Raw genomic sequence first — 18205 nt, 5'->3', positions numbered from 1 at the left:
AGCTTTAAGATGACACACCTGCGATGACAGATTGGAACACTTTGTTGCAAACTCAGTAATCCTATTCTTAAGCAAGGCACATCCACAATACTTCAGGGCATTGTTGATGCCTGGCCAGCCAGCCTGGATCAAATTAGAACCAGGAAGGGCAGACCGGTCACTGAGGAACATGGAATTCGTCCCACTCTACTCCAGAGAACTGCAAGCCCAATGCCCCTATGAATAGGGTGGTTTTCAGCGTCCCAACACTTGTCAATCTGCATCTAAGCTTTCTGGATTTAGACGAGTGGAGCATGTCCCTTGTAAGGAGAGTGTGCGCTCCATGCAAGACAAACAGAAACTACCTATCTGCATTTCTCAGTCACTTGATTTGGAGACTCCAAATATTGCAATGGGTTTCCTCATATCAACACATACCTGCCCAAAACTAAAAGGAAAAGGGATAAAATTAGAATTTCAGAAAATTCCATGTAGTGTACCGTCATTGATGGAGACTAACTTCACATCAGCAGCTATTTCCTGGGACTCTTCAGAATGTGTGTTTAGCATTTCAAATGCTTGTACGTTTTTCACTATTCGAAGACCTATGACTTTCCTTATTCTGACCAATTGGATGTATCCTACTCTTGAATACATGTGACTCTTCCTTCAGCCACACAATTTTTTCTCCACTTTCCTCCTCTCCTAAAAAGGTGCTGGCTTTGGATCCACAGTGAGTGTCAGCAGACTATTTTAACACGGAAGGGGGGAAATCCTGCCATTCATTCATAGGCACTTTCCAGCAGGAGTCACTGAAAAGCAATCAGGAGCAGGAACCCTAGTTGATTTTGCCCAGGGACAGAAAGCAATTGCAGCATCAACTACTGCCCCAGCTGTTAGTCAACGTACACCATAGACCAGGAATCAAACCTAGTGCCTTCCTGGTCTGTTTGACACAGTACCACACGGTGCACAAATCAATGAAACGTCAGAGGAATTCTAATATATTTTTTCAAAAAGTGCAAAAACTGCACTCATTTATCAACAGTGTTCTCTAACAAGACTGGCATCAAAATACCTGAAGCCGATGGCGAGTTTCCAGCTCCAAGGGTCTGCCTGCTCCCATACACTCCGTGAACCACGTGATATCTACCAAGGCCGCTGTGAATCCAGTTCCGCAAATTCCATTCTGTTTTTCCAGCAATTCCAACACCTCATCACCGGTGTTACTCTCAGACACAACATGAGTAACGGATTCACTGAAAAAAGAGAAACAGTAAACGTCACAAATTTTATTTCAAATAACTATTAGTTCCTGAAGATTGGGCATAGTACAAAAATTGCCCCATGTATAATTCAGAACATGAAGCAAGAACTGAATTCAAGTGTCTACGTCTGAAACATTAACTAATTTTTTTCTTTATAAATATTGGCAAATTTACAGTTTTTTTCTGCTTTACTTTTAAGGAAAAAGATGAACTGCTTAAACTCTCTTCACTAAAGACAGTCAATAAAACAAATTGGCTCACTAGTCTGGGCAGGAACCAGATGCAGTTTCCGTGGGTGAAATTAGGAGTTTTCTAAAATCATTGTGATACCCAATTCCATATTTTGTTCTTTGATCTGCGCCCCCTAATTAGATCTCCCATGGCATTGCTCACAATAAGTTGGAAGAGGAGTACAAATATACACAAATGTGTTTTTTTGTGGTTGGGTTTTTCTCTGTCCTTTGCTGCTTTGGTCTGTGTATCCATTGTTTTTGCTTCTGCAGTCGGCAGGTCAGGGAGAGCGATAGTGGAAGAATGGGGAGTTCGGGGACACTGGGCCGGTGGAATGGTCAGGGTAGGAGAGTGTATTGGCACAAAAGGACAGAGAGGAGTACTTGTAAAAAGAGGATTATCTGCGGGGTTTCTCAGTTTATGTTTCAACAGATTTATACATATGGAGATCAAGCATGTTTATGTTTATGAATGAATTTTTTTTTAAGTTAGAGAGTAAAACATTAAACAAGCAACGTTACTGATTAAACACACCAAAGTCGAAGGTGGGAAACAGGACTTAGGAGGATCAGGAGTTAGCATCAGAGGTAAACGGAACTTACGATAGCAAAATACTGCGGATGCTGGAAATCCGAAATAACAACAGAAAACGCTGGAAAAACTCAGCAGGCCAGGCAACATCCATGGAGAGAGAAACAGAGTTAACATTTCAGATCGAGAGGCCGAGGACGATGAGGTCTGAGTGGGAATGGAGTGGAGAATTAAAGTGACAGAACATCGGGAGCTCGGGGTCCCCCTTACGGACTGAACAGACAAAGGAGGAGATCGTAGGAATGGTGACAAAAAACTTGGCCCAAGAGCTAGGTTTTAAGCAGAGTTTTAAAGGAAGGTACAGGAAACTTTGTGCTATCCGGAGGTGAACCATCCGGCAAGCTGGAGCCACCGGCAAAAATCAGGAGCCATTTTTTATTCTTTTTGTTTGTTTTCTTTGCTTTTTTTTCCCCCCCACAGTCAAGCAGTGCAAGGTCTGTAGCTATAGCAACAGCTTTAGCTACAGGCTTGCAGCCACACCCGAGTGTTTAGAAGCTGTTGCTAAGCAACAGTGTTTGTTGTCAGATACGGAGATAAGAATCTCCGTATCTTTCAACATTAACTCTGGAGTGTCCGGCAGTTTTGAGGGAACGGCAGCAGCTCGGTCCCGTCGGTGCCGGATAGCACAAAGTTTCCTGTAGAGAGGCAGATATGTTTAGGGAGGGAATTCCAGAGCATGATGCCCAGGGAGCTAAAGGCACAGCTGGTAATGGTGGGGTAAAGGAAACACAAGAGACCAGAACCATAGGAATGGAGAATTGGAGGGACGGGGCTGAAAAAGGTTACAGAGACGGGGAAAGATGAGACCATGAAGGTTTATACACAAGAATGAGAATTTTAAGTTTGAGGCGTTCGGGGACTGGGAGTCAATGCAAGTCCGCGGGGACAGGGGCAATGGACGAATCACAACCAAGGCCAATCACATCCCCACCCCGACATCCACTTTCCAGTAGCAGAGTTCTGGAGAGCTATTGGGAGCTGGAACCTTGGCTGAGTTTTACCTTCCTAAGCCAGGTGTGCCAAGGCTAACTGTAATCTCCTATTGGGTGTGTTAAAGGGACAACAGTAGAACGTGCAGCGGTAATTCATGACCATCAGTTATTTCTTTCACATAGTCTCAAACTTCCATTTGCAAAAGCTGTGAAGTAAAGCACTTATTTGTGCCAGTGATTAATCCTGAATTTTTAAAAATTCGTTTATGGGATCAGGGCGTCGCTGGCAATGCCAGCATTTATTGCCCATCCCTAGTTGCCCTTGAGAAGGCGATGGTGAGCCACTTTCTTGAACCGCTGCAGTCCGTGTGGTGATGGTACTTCCACAGTGCTGTTAGGTAGGGAGTTCCAGGATTTTGACCCAGCGACGATGAAGGATCGGCGATATACCATTAAGTCAGGATGGTGTGCGACTTGGAGGGGAACTTGGAGGTGGTGGTGTTCCCATGCGCCTGCTGCCCTTGTCCTTCTAGGTGGAAGAGGTCGCGGGTTTGGGAGGTGCTGCCAAAGAAGCCTTGGCAAGTTGCTGCAGTGCAGCTTGTAGATGGTACACACTGCAGCCACGGTACGCCGGTGGTGGAGGGAGTGGATTTTTAAAAGGTGGTGGATTGGGTGTCAATCAAGCGGGCTGATTTGTCCTGGATAGTGTCGAGTTTCTTGAGTGTTGTTGGAGCTGCACTCATCCAGGCAAATGGAGAGTATTCCATCACACTCCTTACTTGTGTCTTGTAGATGGTGGAAAGGCTTTGGGGAGTCAGGAGGTGAGACACTCGCCGCAGAATACCTAGCCTCTGACCTGCTCTTGTTGCCACAGTATTTATGTGGCTGGTCCAGTTAAGTTTCTGGTTAAAGGTGACCCCCAGGATGTTGATAGTGGGGGATCTGGCGATGGTAATGCCATTGAATGTCAAGGGGAGATGGTTAGACTCTCGCTTGTTGAAGATAGTCATTGCCTGGCACTTCTGTGGCGTGAACGTTACCTGCCACTTATCAGCCCAAGCCTGAATGTCGTCCAGGTCTTGTTGCATGCGGGCATGGACTGCTTCATTATCTGTGGAGTTGTGAATGGCGCTGAACACTGTGCAGTCATCAGCGAACATCCCCATTTCTGACCTTATGTTGGAGGGAAGGTCATTGATGAAGCAGCTGAAGATGGTTGGGCCTAGGACACTGCCCTGAGGAACTCCTGCAGCGATGTCCTGGGGCGGTGATGATTGACCTCCAACCACCACTGATTCCAATGATTATTAACAGATACAACTAAAGGTCAACAGCCCGAACACATGAAAAGTAGTTTGTCTAATTTGCTAATGAAGAGTTGAAGATGGCATAAATAGTTTTAAAATTGCCGAAATGTTTGTGCTATTTCATTCCTCTTGCTGCGGCAGTAACTATGTAACTGGGAACACCATGCAAACTAGGCGTAGCGGCAGTTCTGCTGCATTACTGAAGTCAGCACGCGCATAAAACATAATACTGCTTAAAATCTCAAAAAATAAAGATTAGATTATCCATTTCATTTCTTTATTTCGCTCCCCTCCTAAAAAGGTAATGACTCACTGCTGTGATACCTCTGGTAGCTTGCCCAAGTGACTATTATTAACAAGTGCGGGCAAACTATTCAACTCCATTGCATCTGACCCCAATCCTATCCTCACCCAATGTCTACACAAACGCATTTCCAGCAAGGTCACTGGATGTCGATCAGAAGCAGTAATCTGTCCAATTTTTCCCTATCTCAATCAGGCATGCTTTGCGCACGTCTGTAAAATTCCTACTGCCGCTGCGATCAACCAACTGAACACAAACCAAGGGTTCGCCAGAGGTCTTCCTGTTCTGTGTGGCTCAGCTACTCACTAGTTTAACTTGTGCAGTTATTGAGGGAGCTAATGAATTACAATAGTTTTAACAGAAGAAAGGGAATACAATAACCTGTGTAGGTGCTTTAGTTTTATTTCACACAAATATAACAGGGAAATGCCTCCTTCTCACTCAAGTTACGCCACCAATATTCTGTCACATACCAATACAGGATACTCAATCCTATAACATCAGTATTACAACTATAAGTCGCGGTCCAATCAATTGGTAATTCATGCAATGAGACCCACTGAAGTACAGTACACAGCGTATCCACCCCATCTACCTTTGAGAGCAATACAGCAAAAGTATATCGTAGGGAGGCATTTTTCAACTTTATTTCATTGAACAAGTCACGTTGCATCACATGCATTGAACAAGTCGCAAGAATGCACGTTGCACCACATGTTGTGACAAATTGAATAACTTACTGCAGTATGTAGACTGCTTCTGATTTCACAACAGTTCAAACTATTTTTGTTGCACCCAACACCTTCCCTAATTACTGAGGAAGTTCAGTGAATGATGCCAAAATCTTGTCAGTGCCCGGATAGGGTGCCCTTTCCTCCATTATTGTACTATAAACAGGATGATTTTAACAAGAGAATGTGAATGTACAGAACCAGTTTTGTACCATAAAAACTCACTCTGTTGTCCTTAGGTAATGTGTTCTGCTGCCTGCAATCTATCCCGTACTAACTCACACTTCACTATCCTATGTCCTCACCAACCTCCAATAGTGCTCCATTTCCTCAGTGCACCGATTTCAAAATCTCTCCTGGGCTTTGCTCCATTTTAACTCTGAAACTTCCTTCAGCTCTGCTCTTATCCCGAGGATTGGCGCCACTTAACCCACCTCCTGACCCAGATCAGTGGCACAGCTTTGCACTATTATTCTGCGATTCTCATTCTAAATCCTTCTGTTTTGCTTCTTCTCTCCCCAATTTCAAAATCCTTAAAACATATGTCTGACCTCCTGTAACTGAAGAATTTTCCCTGTTCTTGCTTGTTGTGCATTTCCCACCCCATGAAGCACTTGACAACGTTTCACTATCTTAGTCCAAGTTGTGTTGAATTTGCTGTTAGCCTGCTTTAAAAGGAGATGAAGTGGTCAGACTCTGGCGGGACGCACATCTCCAGCTCACTCACCTCATCTGCTCTTCCACTCGAAACCCCTTTTTCCGAGCAAGCTCTGCGAGGAAGCCTCTCCTGCTCGACCCCATCCTCCTCTCCACCAAAAATATGCCAACTTCACCGAACCTCACCGCAGTGCCGCCTGGGCTACTTCCACCCAAACGGTCTCGGGACGAGGGAGAAGGAGCAGGATCTTTCCGCCTCTTCTTACGAGGCAGCAAGGGCATGGTGGGATGAGAGAGAGCTCAGTCAACCTGAAGGGGGGGGCGGTGGGTGGGTGGAGAGAAAAGAGACATAAGGTCAAATCCCAGAGAAGCAGGGCTGCCAACATGAAGTCAATGTCAAGAGTGAAATTCCAACACAAATCCACTTAAAGGCACTGAGCTGAAAGTTACTGGTCCATGGGACTGATATATACCCAGCCAGTATGGGGACATTTAATAAATAACTACAGAAAACGCTGGAAAAACTCAGCAGGCCAGGCAACATCCGTGGAGAGAGAAACAGAGTCAACGTTTCAGGTCGAAACCCTTCTTCAGACATTTTATACCCAGCCTGAGAGCTTAAAACTGAGAACCGGGGGGAGGACTCACGATAAACAGGCTCAAATTCTGCTAGGCCGCAGCGTGACAGCGCAATAATGCGGAGTTCGGCGCGGGCCCGCCACGCGCGCTCTCCACGGCCTGAACGCGCGGCGGTGCACGCGCACGTACACACGCAGCACCAACCTTCCGGCACGCGCCTGGCCGGGTATCAGGGGCCAGGCGGCAGCGCCTGTCAATCACCCCCGGGCCAGGCGGCAGCGCCTGTCAATCACCCCCGGGCCAGGTGGCAGCGCCTGTCAATCACCCCCGGGGTGGTGGGGACTCAGTGCACTAGCGCAGCGCAGCACACGGTTTTGCTGCAAGGATGCTTAAATTTGCTTGCTGCAAAGATCCGACAGAACCCAGTCCGAAAGACGGTGCTTGGCCAGGTCTGTCAAAACAGTTTGACCGCGACAGTATTGCATCCAGTACAACTCACCTTTTCCTACATTGCAACACCGAGACTGCACGTCAAAAAGTACTTCGTTGGCTGTAATGCGCTTTGGGACGTCTGGGTGTCCTGAAAGGTGCAAGTTTTTCCTTCTTGCAAGTGGCACCAAAGACTGAGTCAGACACTAAGCTGCATTTAACTGGCACTACTCTTAATGAACAACAACTACACTACAATTTATACTGTGATGAAATATGTCATTCATCAGACTCTGTATTTAACTACATATATTGTATTGCCTGCTCCTGTGTTTTTACCTTGTATATTGTATATAGTGCACCGCCCCCTTTCTCCCCATTGGGTGTGTCGGCTCCGCCCATACCTGGCCCTACTTAAGACAAGCCCAGGCTTGTCTTGCAGCAGAACGCTAGGTGAAGACACAGGCATCTTTCTTTGCTAATAAAAGCCTAGTTTTATCCAGTTAATTTTGAGCCTTGAAGTTATTGAGGCGCATCAATTTTATTAGCAAACTTTCAACGATGGATCAACTTTTGAAACCGTAACGCTTGGATTTGGACCCGCATGCTTCGGATGCATCGGCACGGTTTGGACACTGGTTCCAGTGCTTGGAATTTTTTATGGCCAACTCCGAAGCCGTCACAGCCTCTAGAGCCACCGGAGATGTGAAACTCGGGATCCTGCAGAATCGGGTAAGCCACCGGGTTTTTCCACTCATCCAAGACGCCGCCACCTACCTGGATGCCTGCAACATTCTAAAGGCCCACTATCAGCGGCCTACCAACGAGGTATACGCCAGGCATCTGCTTGCTACCTGCACACAGCGACCCGGAGAGTCGCTAGAGGACTTTCTAGTCACCCTAAAAGTGCTTGGCAAAGACTGCAAATGCAAAGACGTGAAAGCCACGGTATACACAGACGAGCTTATCCGGGATGCCTTTATCGCAGGCCTTAGCTCTAATTACATCCGGCAGAGACTGCTAGAGAAAACGGGCCTAGATCTGACACAGGCTGTGGACACAGCGCGATCGCTGGATGTGTGCCAACGCCACGGGGGATCGGCTACAGACCCTCCACAACGACCTCTGCCACCCAGGGGTCACACGGCTGTTCCACTTCATAAAGTCCAGCAACTTACCCTACTCGATTGAGGAAGTTCGGTCTCTGACCAGGAACTGCCGCACTTGCGCTGAGTGCAAGCCTCGGTTCTACCGCCCTGATAGAGCCCACCTAATCAAAGCTACACGGCCCTTTGAGCGGCTTAGCTTAGATTTCAAGGGCCCCCTCCCGTCCGTCGACCGCAATGTTTACTTCCTGAACATTGTGGACGAATACTCCCGTTTCCCATTCGCCTTCCCCTGCCAAGACATGACCAGCGCCACGGTCATTAAATGCCTCAACAGCCTGTTCTGCCTGTTTGGTATGCCAAGCTATATCCACACGGATAGGGGGGCGTCCTTCATGAGTGAAGAGCTACACCAGTACATGCTGTCCAAGGGGATTGCCACGAGCCGTACCACCAGCTACAACCCCTGGGGTAACGGTCAGGTGGAGCGAGAGAACGGGACAGTATGGAGGGCAGTCACTCTAACTCTAAGGACCAAGGGCCTCCCTATCTCCCGCTGGCAGGATGTCCTCCCAGATGTGCTCCACTCAATACGGTCACTATTGTGTACCGCCACTAATGCCACGCCTCATGAGCTAATGTTTGTGTTTCCCCGGAAATCCACCTCGGGCGTATCCATACCGTCATGGCTCTCCACCCCAGGTCCGGTACTTTTGCGGAAGCATGTGAGGGGCCACAAGACGGACCCTCTCGTGGAGCCAGTGCACCTGCTCCACGCCAACCCACAATATGCGTATGTCTGGCACGCCGACGGACGGGAGGACACTGTGTCCATAAAAGACCTCGCCCCAGCCGGGAACAACAGCAACAATGACTACAACAACAACAGCAACAACGACAACAACTATTACCCACCCACTCCACCCACTATTCTTTCATCACCCCCAGAAGAACACCAGCCAACGGTACCCCCACCACCTACTCCTTCAACAACCCCGGTGGCGCCCCCGGCAGAGACCCAGGAGGTCACCTGGGACACCCAGCTGGCACCCGCGGCACCGCAACCGTTACGTCGGTCACAGAGGACTATCACACCCCCGGACAGACTAAATCTGTAGAAGGGGTGAATGTGATGAAATATGTCATTCATCAGGCTCTGTATTTAACTACATATGTTGTATTGCCTGCTCCTGTGTTTTTACCTTGTATTGTATATAGTGCACCGCCCCCTTTCTCCCCATTGGGTGTGTCGGCTCCGCCCATACCTGGCCCTACTTAAGACAAGCCCAGGCTTGTCTTGCAGCAGAACAGCAGAATGCTAGGTGAAGACACAGGCATCTTTCTTTGCTAATAAAAGCCTAGTTTTATCCAGTTAACTTTGAGCCTTGAAGTTATTGAGGTGCATCATATACCATCATGAAGTTCAATATAATGATCATGGTAAAAGTAAACTGCTACTTTTACATGCAAATCAACAAAACCGAAATCCGCAAAAGCACAGCGGTAAACTTAATTGTAAGAATCACACGCCTTTAGTTGGGGTTTGCTTAATAATTAAAATATAACAGTTTCACAAAGTAACATTCAATGTCCAAGATTGCATTATGGACTTACACTGGACACTCCTCAGCACAGACCAGAAATTGATCCTGAGACCTGATTAACCATTGGGAAGCTTTAAAAAAAAAAATGTTCACGTCCAAGTTACTTAAAAGATAAATTATTCAGGTTCAGGCAGGATGTTTCTTTAAAACGTTTATTTTGAAGTCAGGTTAGCTCTGACCTGGTTCTTGCTGCTATTTCCAATGTATTATAGAATGGTTACAGCACAGAAGAAGGCCATTCGGCCCGTCGAGCCCATTTCCTTCTATGATATTTCTAATTAATAGTAGACACTCAGAATATTTTTCTTATTGTGATGGTATTTCCTTCCTCCCCTTTTTTTAACCTGGTCTTTCCAGGCCTTGCAATGACCACCCGGAGGGGTGGGTAAACAGCTCCCAGAGCTTGACATGTCTCACCCTGAGCTGGCTGCAATGGAGAAGCCAGAGAGTGACTGCTGCTACAACTTTCCATCTCCTCTGTGGAGAAGTAAACTGGGGCTGTCCTCAATGCCTCCCACAGAAATGCAACTGAAATTGGTGACTCAATAGTGTAGGCAGTGACAGGTGTGATGTGTTGGTGTTCCATTGCACTTCCGCATTGTGCTACCCACAAAACCTGCATTTCAACTCATAGATTGGCATGTGAGAAATATGAATGGAGCACACAATATAATATTGGTCAAAGCAATACTTTCAAGCAAGGAAGAACTTTGGATTTGGTGCAGATGAAGATAAGTTTTACAATTCCTAATAAAATACCATTTTGTTTTATAATTGTCCTTGTCCAATTTTCTTCTTCTAAAGGCACTGATTCTTGTTGTGGGGTACAGTTCCATGGGTCGCATAGATCATTGGCCACTCATTGTGCCTTTCCCAAGTGGCCATTTTTCAAGCATGAGCCCAAACAATATTGGCAGCCTACTTGCCATGGGCAGCATCAAAGTCAAGCAAGATTTCCTGCATTACAACAGTGACTACACTTCAAAAAGTACTCATATTTGCAGGTTGTATGCATGTGTACTTTAACCTTTTTGTGCATTTGTTGCTAAAATAAAAATAAAAGTTTACGAATGTTTTTTGATTGTTGAGTGCTTTACGTTAACAACAACAACTCACTGATATCGTGCCTTTAATGTACTAAAACATCCCAAAGCACTTTACAGGAGTGTAATCAGAGAAAAACTGACACTGAGCCAAAGGAGACACCAGGACAAGTGACCAAAAGCTTGGCCAAAGAGGTAGGTTTTAAGGAGCATGTTAAAGGAGGAGAGAGGCGGAGAGGTTTAGGGAGGGAATTCCAGAGCTTAGGGCCTAGGCAGCTGAAGGCACGGTCACCAATGGTGGGGCAAAGGAATTCGGGGATGCCCAAGAGGCCAGAATTGGAGGAACGCAGAGTTTTTGGAGGGTTGTTGGGGGCTGGTGGCTAGGAAGGGAAGATCTGAACTTACTTAGTGGTGGCACAAGTTTGTTAAGTAAATATACACGTGAAGTAAAAGAAAGACAGACTTACATTTCTATAGTGCCTTTCACGACCTCAGGGCGTTCCAAAGCGCTTTACACCCAATGAAGTACTTTTTTTGAAGTGTGGTCACTGTTGTAATGTAGGAAACGCAGCAGCCAATTTGTGCACAGCAAGCTCCCACAAACAGCAATGTGATAATGACCAGATAATCTGTTTTAGTGATGTTGATTGAGAGATAAATATTGGCCAGGACACCAGGGATAACACTCCTCTACTTCTTCGAAATAATGCCGTGGGATCTTTAATGTACACCTGAGAGGGCAGACGGGGCCTCGGTTTAACGTCTCATCTGAAAGATGGCACCTCCGACAGTGCAGCACTCCCTCAGCACTGCACTGGAGTGTCAGCCTAGATTTTTTGCACTCAATTCCCTGGAGTGGGACTTGAACCCTCAACCTTCTGACTCACAGGTGAGGATGCTTCCTTCTTCTCCTTCTTCTTAGGCAGTCCCTCGGAACAGAGGATGATTTGCTTCCACATTAAAAATGAGTTCTCAGGTGACTGATGAGTCCAATGCGGGACATACAGTCTCTGTCACAGGTGGGGCAGATGGTGGTTGAAGGGGCGGGTGGGTGGGGTGCTTGGGTTGACGTGCAATCCTTGCGCTGCTTGCGCTTGGCTTCCGCTTGCTCCCGGCGAAGAGACTCGAGGTGTTCGGCGCCTTCCCGGATGCTTCTCCTCCACTTTGTGTGGTCTTGGGCCAGGGATTCCCAGGTGTCGGTGGGGATGTTGCACTTTTTCAAGGAGGCTTTGAGGGTGTCCTTGAAGCGTTTCCTCTGCCCACCTGGGGCTCTCTTGCTGTGTCGGAGCTCCGAGTAGAACGCTTGTTTTGGGAGTCTCGTATCGGGCATGCGGACAATGTGACCCGTCCATCGGAGCTGATCGAGTCAACTGAGCCGAGGCTGACAAGTATATTTACCTGCATCATGTGTAAGGCATTTTTGACTAAAATTAATACATGTGGCTAAGACGGTGTCAACGTAGCCACATCTGTGGCTAGTCAGAGATTTCTATTGGACAACACTGGACTAGTGCCATTGGATCTTTAATGACCACCACAGCCAATAAACTAGATTGCAATCTAACTTCGCATCTGAAGCTTGGATCCAAGGAGTAATGGCTTTGTCACTGTCTACATTTATTTAAGATTCTTTTTAAAGGTTTTAACTAAAAATGGCCAACAGCCTAGAGAGGAGTGTTTCTCTAAAGTTGACAACACTGTGGGGGTGAAACTCCCACTGCTTCATACCTTTTGCCCTGACCACGCCCTTCTATGCTAATAAACCACAAGGGGGGGGGGCTCGCGAGTCTCCGCCCCCCTTAACGCGATTGGTAATTTAACAGGCACATTGGAAGACTGATACATTCTTAGAGCAGGTGATTGGTTGGGTGACTTGCCAATTATAAGCACCTCCCGTCGCTTTATTAAAACAGTGCGTGGGCAACAGTTGTGCAGAAAGTTTTGCATCAGGAAGGTGCTTGAAAGGGGCTGTTAACCAATTCGGCTCTTCCTAAGATTGACCAGACTGTCGAGCTGCTTCTCTGCCAGCCGACATCATGAAGTTGGCTGCGTTTCTGCTCCTGGTCGTGTCCTGTCGGTTCGGGCAATGCACAAGGCGGAATATCGTGCTGATACTAACGGACGACCAGGACGTGGAGCTGGGAGGAATGGTAGGTCTCAACTGAACTGGCAGGTTGAACTTGTGCTTTTTAGCTTCGAGTATGGCTGTGCCTCGAACACTTGTTTTAGTCATATCCTTCTTCTGATCGCTCACATCCAGCCCCTACAAACTGAGCTTCTGCATGGACAGAAAGTCACCGTGATTGGCTGAGAAACTTTTACAAAATTAACGTTAAACTTTGCCCATAACGCCAAGTTTTTTTTCTTGTCGCGGGTTTTACAATACATAAGTTTGCTAACTTTATAAAATTAGTATTGATATCCTTTGGGATTTTTCTCTTGGCACGATACTAACTGCTATGCCCTGCACTTCCAACATATTTTTATTTCAGTTTGCCAGCATTTCCAGTGGTTTTCATTAGCTTAATGTTACTCGGGTGGCTCCTTTTTTGATTAAACAAATTTACTGTAAATTAATAAAACTTGACAAATGAAATTAAAATTGTGTTGGCCAAGGTGATGATGCACTCCAGTTCCTGTGGCGCCCACCGGTTGTGGAAGGCCTCAAGTGTGTCGGCGGCCACCGCGTGCTCCATCTCCAGTGCCACCCGGGCGCGAACATAGTTGCGGAAAAGAGGCAGGCACTCGAGCTGAATGACCCCTGACCGCCTGCTGCCTGGACCTGTTTATGGCTACCTTCCTCAAGGGTGGCTCAGTGGGTAACACACTCCCCTAAGTCAGAAGGTTGTGGGTTAAGCACATAAATCTAGGCTGACCCTCCAGTGCAGGGCTGAGGGAGTGCTGCACTGTCTGAGGTGCTGTTTTTTGGATGAGACGTTTAAACCCAGGCCCTGTCTGTGCTCTCAAGTGGACATAAAAGATCCCATGGCAATCTTTCGAAGAGGAGCAGGGGAGTTATGTGTCCTGGCCAATATTTATCCCTCAAACAACATAACAAAAAACAGATGATCTGGTCATTATCACATTGCTGTTTGTGGGAGCTTGCTGTGTGCAAATTGGTGGCTGTGTTTCATAATATTACAACAGTGACTCCACTCCAAAAAGCACATTGTTGGCTGCAAAGTGCTTTGAGACATCTGGTGATTGTGAAAGGCACAAAAGAAATGCAAGTCTTTCTTTAACTGATAATTAAATGGTGCATGAGGAATTTTCTCTTTTTTTGGGGTAGTTGTGGGATACTGAGGGAAAGATGTGCAAAGAAATAAATGGTGTGGAGATGCTGGTGTTGGACTGGGATGGACAAATGTAAGAAGTCACACAACACCAGGTTATAGTCCAACAGCTTTATTTGAAATCACAAGACTTCACCTGACGAAGGAGCAGCGCTCTGAAAGCTTGTGATTTCAAATAAAGCTGTTGGACTATAACCTGGTGTTGTGACTTCTTACAAAGAAATAAAAACATTAAATGAAAAGTATACTTATGATGAATTAAATAGTGTTAAACTGTGGTCACACACACACCCTGCTCGCCAAATACCACTAACTCTCTGAACCGAACTGAGACTTTTGGCTGGTTACTGATCTTGGAGCTGCTGCCTCTTGCCATTTGCTGATTCGCCAGTGCCTTTAATAGGTGAATCATACAATGTTTCTTGCTCATCATCATGTGGTTAACACCGTTGCTGTCCTTGTTGGTTGTCCTCTTGTGTGTGTCTGATGCAAAATAAAGTTTTAGTGCATGCAACATCTGAATTGCATTAAAATTTAACTTTTTTTTTGTTGTTGAAGAAACTTCATGAGTTGTGCTGTGGTCGCCTAACCATCATCTAAATGAAGTAGTTTTACCAGGTCCTGAAATGATTGCTGATTTTAAACTAGGTTTTACAGGCTGCAGCATGAATAATGTAACCTTTGCTTCCAGGGCTCTCTTAAACTCTGACCAAACACAGGTGCTGGAAACCAAGTGAATGCCTGACAAAAATAAATGTGTCGCACTCCTAAGGACAAGTTTGAGTCTTTGGTCATCAAGAGGTAGTCACTGAGCTTGGAATGAGATTATCAGTATTTCCTATTCAATCCAGGGATCCGTTGGCCCATATCTGTAATAATGAGCAATAAAACTGGGAATTGTGTAACTCTTGTCAATTGAAGTAAGTGATCAATTTTCTGCTATTTATTGAGTGGTTAAATATAAAGAGCATTGACCTCTGATCAGAGTGTCTAAAGCATTTACTTTCTCATGATCTGGTAGTGGCCTTGTGACTTGCTGTGTCTTTAAGGCTAGTCACTATATGAGTCAGTGGCAGTGCTACTTTCAAGTTTATTCATTTCCTTTTTTGTAGCTTTCATAAGGTTTTCTTTTGAATATTTGCCACTGGAAATTAACTTTCTTTTTTAGCGAGAGAATTTGCTGCTGGAGTGGTTTCAGTATTGACCTTCCACCTTTTTTAGATTGCTTGTGATGGTCATGTGTGCCAGCTTGACTTCGTTGCTAGTACCTGAGTCAGAAGGTTATGGATTCAAACACCACGGAGCACAACCAGTGCAGTACTGAATGGATGCTGCTTTGTCAGATGAGATGTTAAAACAAAGCACTCAAGATGGCCATAAGATCCTTTGGTGCTAATCAAGGAGTTCTTCTAATATCCTGGTCAACTTTTAATACTCCAAAAAACACCACCAAAAGCTGATACAGGTAGACTACCCTTTATCCGAACTTCCGAAAACCGAAACCCTCTAAAAACCAAAGGTTTTTTCAGTCAGCGTAAGTTGTGCGCACAACTTGACCAGAGTGGCGCACGACTTGCGCTGAGCAGAGGGTCAGCGTAAGTCGTGCGCACGACCCACCGCGGAACCACCTGACTCTCTTCCAAAGGCTCGAAAGCAACGAGAGCTCTGAGCCCGCGGCGGTGCCGGCCCCTGTTCCGACCGAGCACGACGACCTGTTGGTGGAAATGCGGAATTTCGTTGCATTCCAGGCTAGCAGCAACGGACAAGCCACGACTGCCGACCCCCCCTTCCGAAATTTTCCGAAAACCGAAACACGGCTGGTCCCGAGGTTTTCGGATAAAGGATAGTCTACCTGTACTTTATCTCACTTGCTGTTTATGGTATTTGGCTGCAGTTTTTAGCCCACGTTATAATATCCTGAGGATGCGACGAGGGGCTAAAGAAATAGTTATTTAGGATTGGACAGTCTCCATGCAAAACTGTTCCAACAGATATGTCAACATGCCACATTTAATGTGGAGAATCTGAGGTTAGTGACCAAATTGTCAACCTTCCTCCCAAAAAGTCTCATGATGGCTGATGTGACAAATGGACAAGTTGTCGCTTCTGAGATTGAAGTTGAGGTACATTGTTGGGACGAAGTAGAAGAAGCTTTACTTTGCAAGTAACTGCTGTACCTCACATGGGAGTGCTTGATGCTGAGGCTGAAATGGAGTGTTCCATTCTCTCCACTAATGCCCCTACCTTTTTTGAGCACAAATATATTTCACAAAATGAAATCTTACACCCGACCACATCACTTCACTATCCTCCATCCCTGCATGATCTCTGCTCTACATTTCTTCTGCGGACTTGAAGTTGAGTTGTGCCTATCCACACAGCCACATCCTGCCACTCTGGTGCAGTGCACTAGAGCTCTCACCATGTGCTCCAGACCTAGAGTGAGGCTTGAACCCATAACCTTCCTAGTCAGCAATGAGAGTGATACCAACTGAGCCAAGCTGATGACCGTGTGTAGCGAATTACAGAATAAGATTGTTAATTAAAAAAAAATGATTTGGGAACCCTAGATTTGGGGGGGGGGGTGGGGACTGGGGGGGACTACTGGATGTAGCCTTTGTTTGCAAGAGAAAAATCCTTTAGCTGATGTATAGCTCATCATATCCGAGTGTTCAGTTACTTTGTAACCTATCCTTGCCATGCAGTTGCTCAGCTACAATGCAATCCATGTTTGCTCTTAATTGCATTCCTGAGTGTTCCTGTTAATGCTTTGATTGTTTGTGCTTTGGCTCAGCATGTTTTATTGAAGTTGCCTTTGCAATTCAGGCTTTTAGGAGGAATAAGGTGCATGTGGAACTTCAAACACGGTCAACAATCGATTCAAATACAATGAAGCATTCTCTAAACTGATCAACCTCTCTGACTGATACTTTGTGTATTTGTACAGGGTATTGAATGGTTTAGGGGGATGCATGTGTTGTGATCCCTTTCTAGTTTAGCTTTTTTTAAAAACAAACTACAGCCTCCTGTAAACATAATGGTCTGGATTTTTACACTTAAAAGTAAGTGAACCTACCAGTGCTCACTGTTATTAGAGTAAATGGGACAGCAACTTCCAGTGACCGCACATGCACAGTTAAACGTGGAAATCGGGAACTTGCTGTGCTCTTCCAGAAGCTGCACTATACCAGTATCTCGCTGAGACTCCATTAAAACAGATGGAATGGCGGGAAGGTGCGGTACTTAATCACTAGATACCCACTAAGTGTGGCATCTCCTGCCTTCAGATTTTAATTATGGCTGGCGGTTTTTTTTTTAAATGTAAATTTTTTTTTAACTACTTTTATTTTCTCACGTGTGCGCGCTCTCTTGCTCATAGCAAGTTCCCGTGCAAAAACCCATAGAAAGTCTGCGGGCAAATGGAAGTGTAATGTTCGCCACTGACTGCAACAGCTGGGCCATTATTTTAAAACTCCCCTCTGTACTCTTTTCCTACCCCCCCCCCCCCCCCCCCAACCCAAAATGACTCCCTTTATGTCTGCTGTATATTTGAAAGCAAGATGAGAACAGAACTAGACAAAAGCAAAGTACTGCAGATGCTGGAAATCTGAAATAAAAACAGAAAATGCAGGTCAGGCAGCATCTGTGTAGAGAGAGAGTTAACGTTTCGGGTCGATAACCCTTTGTCAGAACTGGACAATTGAGACTGTTCTGCCATTCAGTTAGATCATGGCTGATCTCTACTCCATAAATTCTGAAGTACCATAGCTGACCATTAAGTTAATTTACAATTGTCACACTTTTTTTGTCTTCACAAAATCCTCTCCTAACCAAAATCTTTTTGTTTGGGGTGTTATAAGTGATTTGCACATTGCAGTTTATTGCAGAACCTGGTTATATAATGACCATAAATCTGTGTCCTCTGGTTACTGACCCTCCTGCCAGTGGAACCAGTTTCTTCTTACTTACACTCTCAAAACTCTTAAATTTTGAACACCTTTTCAAATCTCCTCTTAGACTTCACTGCTCTTAAGGCGAACAACCCAGCTTCTCTAGTCTCTCCACGTAACTGAAGTCTCTCATCTCTGGTACAATTCTAGTAACTCTCTCCTGTGCCTTGAAATCCTTCCTAAAAGTGTGGTGCCCAGAAT

At 45.7% G+C, this 18205-nt stretch overlaps 2 protein-coding genes across 3 annotated transcripts in view; one reads left to right on the top strand and one right to left on the bottom strand.

Annotated features, from left to right (window-relative positions):
- Positions 1 to 8: 8 nt before the first annotated feature.
- On the bottom strand, positions 9 to 7724 carry LOC147097968 (DNA nucleotidylexotransferase-like). 2 transcript variants are annotated; one of them, XM_085971075.1, is made up of 3 exons: positions 7079 to 7724; positions 6071 to 6309; positions 9 to 1238 (listed from the first exon to the last, which is right to left on the bottom strand). In XM_085971075.1, exons 2-3 carry the CDS (start codon positions 6280 to 6282, stop codon positions 1049 to 1051), a joined length of 402 nt encoding a protein of 133 aa, XP_085827201.1. In that variant the 5' UTR covers positions 6283 to 6309; positions 7079 to 7724; the 3' UTR covers positions 9 to 1048. The 2 variants fall into 2 exon arrangements, with proteins under 2 accessions (XP_085827201.1, XP_085827200.1); XM_085971074.1 differs by lacking the exon at positions 7079 to 7724 and adding an exon at positions 6649 to 6799.
- Positions 7725 to 12650: 4926 nt separating this feature from the next.
- Positions 12651 to 18205, top strand: part of gnsb (glucosamine (N-acetyl)-6-sulfatase (Sanfilippo disease IIID), b) — a 35679-nt gene continuing 30124 nt past the window's right edge. The window contains exon 1 of the mRNA XM_085971073.1: positions 12651 to 12911. Within this exon, the coding sequence (XP_085827199.1) occupies positions 12798 to 12911 (114 nt within the window). The 5' untranslated portion in view covers positions 12651 to 12797. The remainder of the gene's footprint in view (positions 12912 to 18205) is intronic.

This window comes from Somniosus microcephalus, chromosome 30 (genome assembly GCF_052327205.1).
Source record: "Somniosus microcephalus isolate GS21.2 chromosome 30, FLI_Smic_1.0, whole genome shotgun sequence".
Lineage (NCBI taxonomy): Eukaryota > Metazoa > Chordata > Chondrichthyes > Squaliformes > Somniosidae > Somniosus > Somniosus microcephalus.
Note: the sequence above shows the minus strand (reverse complement) of the source record. Positions and strands in the feature narration are given on the sequence as shown.